At 44.9% G+C, this 6,227-nt stretch overlaps 1 protein-coding gene across 7 annotated transcripts in view; it reads left to right on the top strand.

The window, feature by feature from the left end:
- Nucleotides 1–5,631, top strand: part of CAMKK2 (calcium/calmodulin dependent protein kinase kinase 2) — a 50,745-nt gene extending 45,114 nt beyond the window's left edge. For 4 of the 7 annotated variants that reach the window (XM_029058808.1, XM_029058811.2, XM_007658829.3 and 1 more), the window contains one exon: nt 2,295–5,631. In XM_029058808.1, coding sequence (XP_028914641.1) covers nt 2,295–2,471 — 177 coding nt within the window. In that variant the 3' untranslated portion in view covers nt 2,472–5,631. The remainder of the gene's footprint in view (nt 1–2,294) is intronic. The other 3 variants (XM_029058806.1, XM_029058810.2, XM_029058812.2) reach the window with 1 other exon arrangement.
- The last annotated feature ends 596 nt before the right edge of the window (nt 5,632–6,227 follow it).

The following is a 6,227-nucleotide window of genomic DNA, read 5'->3' on the forward strand; positions in this document are numbered from 1 at the left end:
GTCAGGGAGCATGGAGGTCAAAGGGTTTCTCTGGGCCGCAGGAGGTCTCGCGTAGTCTGGCTGCATGCCATGCTAGGGGCTGCGGCTGCATGGAGCTGGATGGGAGGGCAGCTGCGTTTCAAGCCTCTTGGTGGCCTGTAGCATGGCCGGCACTCTCCACTGGGGAGGTTGAACTTGACCCTGAAACGGAGGAGTCTGTCATTCATATACCTTTCTGCCGTCAGGACCCTTGAAGTAGGCATGTCAGAAGTGTCTGTTGGTAGAGGAAGTGGTCTCTAATCTTTGTTGCTCCCAAAGGAAGAGCTCCCTCTTCTGCTCTCGTCATCCCTGGAGGGACTTGTCTCCATTTCCATTTGCACCAGAGTTTCACGTGGGGACAAGACCCAGTGGAAACTGCAGGCTACCCCAGATTGCTGTCCTCTTGAGTCCTGACCTGAATACCACAGAGCCCTTCCCAATAAGACTGAAGAAGGATGGAGACTTGTTTCCTCCTAGACCTTACATAATTTTCTTGGCCAACACTTATTGCACTGGACATCTGTCCCTTCTTGGATAGACATTGTACAGAGCAGGTCCTCAGGCCTGTGGAAAAGTTTATGTTTTTCTCATTCTTTTTCATCTAAGATTGAAGGAAATATTTACCTTTTGTTGTTACATTGTTTGCTATCCTTTGTATTTGAGCAAGATACCACTGGCAAGCAATGTTTGCTTATGGGTGTTTCATCGATAGAGTGAGCACACAGGTTGTCATTTGTTGTGCTGTGTCATATAAGGCCATAGGAACATAAGCAATACCGTTCCTGGGTGTTCCAATGATCCATTCAGCCCAATATCCTGACCTGACCATAGCTGTAGTGTACTTGGAGTTACTAGGTGATGCTTTTCCTCCTTTACAGCCATCCTAATGTTTAGAGATATGCTGCCTAACACCAGTCTCCTTTCTTCTATTAAATCATTATGGACAATTCATTTATGGGTTTACTTTTAAACCCCTCTTGAGCATATCAATGTTTGCTGTTGCAAATATCCTGAGGTAACAAACTCTATTTACTCCATAAGTGGAAAAAGTCCCAAATAGGACTGCCAGGGAGCTGCCACATTAGCACTGCTGCTGCTTCAGTGAACAGTCAATATCCTGAGCCCCCTACTCATATTGGTTTAGGGTAATGTAGGGGGAACCCCCTCCCAACTCCCCTCCACCCACCGTGAGTCAACCAGGTGTCTGAATTGCTTATCAGTAGTGGTTTGGGGTTGCACTGAGCCATCTGCAGTCTCTCTCGCCCAGTTGCTCTGGGCACATAGCACAAGTGGTAAGCCATTTGGGATAAGGGGTTAATCTGTAGCTATGGTACCAAAGTTCTCTCTGTACCTTTTTCAGCAGCTACTGCTGTGCCGTCATCCAGTTTATATAGTGTGGCTGAGGGAGACACTTTGACTTCCACTGTCCAAATCATTGGAGTCATCACAGGAAACCAAGTGTAATCTGTGGCCCTTAACCTAGTTGCTCTGAGTGTCCTCCTGAGTAGCAAAGAATCCTTCATGACCCCTCCCCCCAACACCTTTAAGCCCACAGACCTTTTCTCTGTATCTGTACAAACCCACAGTTTAGCAGGGTGTTGTGATTAATGATGTTCAGGAAAGGACTTTCTTCACAAGAAATCTCTGAAAAGCTATCGCCTCTGGTAGAGCACTGACCAGTCATGAATTCTGAGCCTCAAGTCGTGCTTGCTTTTTTGCCCAGAGATGGTTTGACAGCTAGATAGAGGTGGGAAATGTTTTGATTGTTTAATTTTAGTAGGACTTTGTGGACCCGGAGCAGAAATACTCTGTCGGAAGAGTCCTCAAGAAAGTATCTGGTCCAGGTGCATGTGTAATCCATCTTCAGCAGATGGTTTCCTTTTTCCTTCTTCTTTTTAATAAGAAAAGATGCTCTCCAAGGATCCAGAGTAGGTTTGGCAGCCTCTCTCAGTAGCTTGTTTCAGTGGTCATCACCCTTCAGCCAAGATTCTTCCTTATGTGTAATTATTCACTCCTACTCAATCTGCTTTAGACTTATTTTTTGCCCACTGGCTGTTCTGGTCCTTTCTTGGGCACTTCTCAGGGAATTGGCCCTTCCTGGTTTTTCAAGATTTCCGTAGAGACTTTTCAGGGCTTGTTTCCTCTTTCCTCTCTATTCTTGCCATTGGGTAAATTCAGTGCTCGCCCTCCCCCTGGCCACGCTGGTCTTCTCGAAACCCTGCCCTCAGAGGAAGTGAAGTCCTGGTGGAGACTCACCCGTGCTGTCTGTCTTTCAGCAGGAAGCAAGGCAGCGAAGAAAACCTCAAGAGCACAGACCTGCCAAACGTGGGGGAGGAGGAGGAGGTACGTTCGTGAAATCGAGCGGCCGAGAGGTGGCGCGGCTGACTCCGGGCCACGGCTCCTCGATGAACATGTGTCCGCTGCAGTCAGGGGAAGCGATGGAGCTGGAATAACCTCATGCCTGCATGCCATGGTCCTGCCAACCTCCCTTTGGCGTGGTGGTGCTGCCTGCAGCGTTTCCATAGCAGCATGCCCTACGGAAACTGAACACCACTTGTGTAAAGCGTTGACCATCATCTGTGGGGTGGGTTGGTTGTGGGTTTTTTTTTCTTTGGGGTTTTTTTTCTTTCTTAGAGAGGGAAAAAAAGAGCTGGTTCAATCCCTGCCCATTTGCCATTGTGTAGACCGTGGCTAGTGGGACGGGCAGGGCCAAGTTGTTGCAAACCAGAACCAAATGCAATTGGAGGAGTTTGGAAAAACGGTTCTCATGCCAAATACTTCACCATGAGTGTAGACTTGTCAAACGTCCAAAGTGGGTGTACGTCAAGTGACTTTTTTTTTCCTCCTTCCAAGTTGGTATAGGAACTCAAGCTTCAGGGCATGAGAAATGTCACTGCTTCCAGGTCTTGAGTATAATTATTCTTTGGAGATGACTCCTTATGCAAAACTGTATGGTTACGCACCCCACGATCAGAGCGTGCTGGTCTTCACAAGCAGAGGCTTACTGATGGGAGTCAGCTGCATCTGCGGGTAGCTCCAGGCTCATTTAATCGTTAGAGACTTCTTTTCTTCCCTTACCAGCGGTAAGACTTTTTAGTGTTTGCACATTGGGCGGTTGTCGTTAGACAAAGGAAACTTCCGTAAGGGCTCCAAGTTCAGTTTTGAATTCTTAGCAAGACAGGGGTAACAGAAGGGCTCTCGTCAGCTGGGAATGGAGAAAAGTTGCTAGAAAAACTGAACTTGTTTCTTTAGATTTTTTCAAAGGCAGCACTAATGAAAGTGCATTTCTGAAGTAGTTTACTTGCACTTAATTGATTGTTAAAATGTAAAAAAAAAAAATCAGGGTGAAATCCTGCACTTCCATGTACATTACATGGCTTTAGATTTTACAAAAATGGTCTTTTTTAATGATCTGACTAAAGTTTAAGAGTTAAAAAAAATTATTTAGAAATCTGATGACTTTTCAAGAAGTGTTTCACAGCTTCAAATGCATGGTTGAAACTTTGGAGGCAATGAAGTTAATTCCTGCTCTTTAGCATCTTCACTTATTCGTACCTTGTGTATTCAAGAGGCTGCTAAGTTTTTTATTTTAATCTTATACTTGCTAGCTGAAGTCAGTGGACTATCTGCCTAGTTTCGGGAAGGCTGCTTAGGAAGAGCTTTCTCCCTCAGTCATGATGCAGTTTTTAAAGCTCAACTGTAAATCCTAAATGGAAATCTATGGAATAATTCTGGGGCTCTTTTTAGAGAAGACTTTCCAGACTGTGAATACCTTGAGGATTCCAGATGTCCTTATAAACAGACCTGATCCATGATCCTGAGAAGGTCTTTCTCTTGAGGAAGAAACTGGGAAAGAGCAATCTTCTTTATCAGCAACTACTCACCAACCTTTTCTCCAAATCAAGAGTTTGAACTTGTGTCATTTGGATCAAAGCTAGCTAGACGTTTGAGCCATATTTTTGTGTAACATCCTCCCCCAGCCCCCATGTGGAAGGTTCTTGAATCTACAGCCTTCTATTTTTTGGCTTCAGAGCACTACTTTCCAGTGGCAGGGTGGAGAAGAGGTCCAGGAACATAATTTGGATGACTCTCCTTTCTGGTATAATTGAACTGGTCAGAAAAGCCACTGGGTCATGTAGTCTCCTGCTCTGTCCAAGAGAAATGGTTTCCATTTTTCTTTGGAGATTTTTTGATTGTGACTTAAAGCTGCAGGCTCAGGTGTGGGTTTTCACTGCCTCTGTGTGAAAAATGCCGAAGGGGGAATGTGGGCCGAGGGGGCCGAGGGCAAAAGCAGGTTTGTTGCCTCTTCTGACCCTGGTCCTCTTTCCCTGCATGCCTCCAAAAAATAAAACTTTTCAAATTCTTTCTTCCTCCCTTTTTTTTTTTTTCCTCCAACGTGTGAAAGCTTCACCAGAGAGCTGCTCGTTAGGCAGATAACTAGGGTTGGGCTAGTTGGCAATAAGCACCTCTTAATGGTTAAAGTGAATCTTTAGTATAAAGTACAGCTCACCATGTGATCTGCTTGAGGCGGCTCAGCTGCATGTAGATCTTCTGCCAATCCCCCCTGTGTTTACACTACTGTTCGGGGCGATGCTGTTTGCAATTGTCCCGGCTGCATTTACAAAATGTCAGTAAGAGGACAGCTCCCAATGGGGCAAAAGCCAGCTGGTGTTTCAGCATCCGATATCCGGGCCGCAGGTCGGTCCCAGGTGAGGGGCCCTTTCCACACTCCTAAAGCAACACCAAAGGGGGCTTGCTGCACCAGCATAGAAAAGTGATTTTTATGTTACTGAAATGATGGGCGGAAAGTGCTTCAGCAACACAGAATAGCAAGAATTTCCTCTAGCACAAGATCTTTAAAAATCCAGGCTTGTACTGAATTGGAGAGAGGGGCTTGTTTTGTTCGAAAGCACAAAGGCGGTTTCATTGAGGGTATTGAATGCTTACTCTGTTCAGAGCACCAGAGCAACTAAGGAGCTCCTCCAACTAAATAACAGACATTAAAAACGGCCTATTTGGTTCCTCTCTCTTCTGAATTTGTTGGTCATTTCCCCTCCACTGCTTCCTCCTCTAGAATGTAAGCCCCTTGCAGGAAGGGGTCACCTCTACTAATTTTACCGTACCCTCTCATATGCTTAATACAGTGCTCTGTACACAGTAGGTGCTCAATAAACACGATTGCTGGGTGAAGACAGTGTTAAGTCTCAACCTATAGTCGAGTGGTTAAGCTCCATCCCTTCTCCCAGCTTCCCTGCAGTGGATTCAAGCCCTCCTGCATTACAAAGAACCGAGATCGATATCCTTATGCTTCCTAGGTGCTAGGGGAAAGAAATGGACTGGAGTAGCTTTGGTTCCATCTCCTCTACAGTCTTACGGGGTGGGCTGTGTGAGTTCTGACTCTTTTCTAGCTGATAGTTTATTTAATGCCCGTTGCTTGTTTATTCCTGATCCTTTTTACTATGCATTTTCCTTTTATCAGGTGTACAATGTTAAATACTGTGTATTTATCACTTTAATTACATGAACTTAAGAAAAAAAAACCTTGGTGTTTTTCCACAGATGTTTAAGCTTCTCTGTAAACTTGAAATAAATGGACAGCAAAGTGGTGCAAGAGTTGTTGTTTGGTTTAAAAGGGCCTCTTATTGTAGTACACTCCATGTCCAAGGCCAACTCTTGGTTTGGTCCCTACATAGTGCTGCTTCCAAACACGCTCACATTGTCAAACATTCCATACCATTCTAGCAGAACTGTGCATCAGTCCACCCATATCTTCTCTTTCAATGACAACAAAAGGTGTTTGGAGGAACAAGGTGACAACTGGCTTCAGGCTTTGAAGGTACTAGCTTCTGTCCCAACCCTGTCCCTCTATGATGATAGCGCAACCCTTTGAACGATAACATCCCTACCATTACCTTCTGCTGCCACAAAAATCCTTTTATCCACATCCTTCTTGAATTTTTGGCTATCATGAAGCTGCACAGATTTCCTGGTATAGCATATTATGTCTAGCATGTAGGCTGTGAAAATTTCTTTAGTAATGCCTCAATCTTTGTGGGGGTGAAATTTGGTAAGAATCTCATTTTTCTCCATCCTAGAGTGTAAGCTTCTGGCAGAAAGGCAATGGGCTGTCACGTCATTATTCTGTACTTTCTAGGGTGTAGTATAAATGCAGCTACCTTTCTAAATCACTCAAACCAATGTTTCCAGTG

The sequence above is a fragment of the Ornithorhynchus anatinus genome, chromosome 2, assembly GCF_004115215.2.
Source record: "Ornithorhynchus anatinus isolate Pmale09 chromosome 2, mOrnAna1.pri.v4, whole genome shotgun sequence".
In the NCBI taxonomy this organism is placed as follows: Eukaryota; Metazoa; Chordata; class Mammalia; order Monotremata; family Ornithorhynchidae; genus Ornithorhynchus; species Ornithorhynchus anatinus.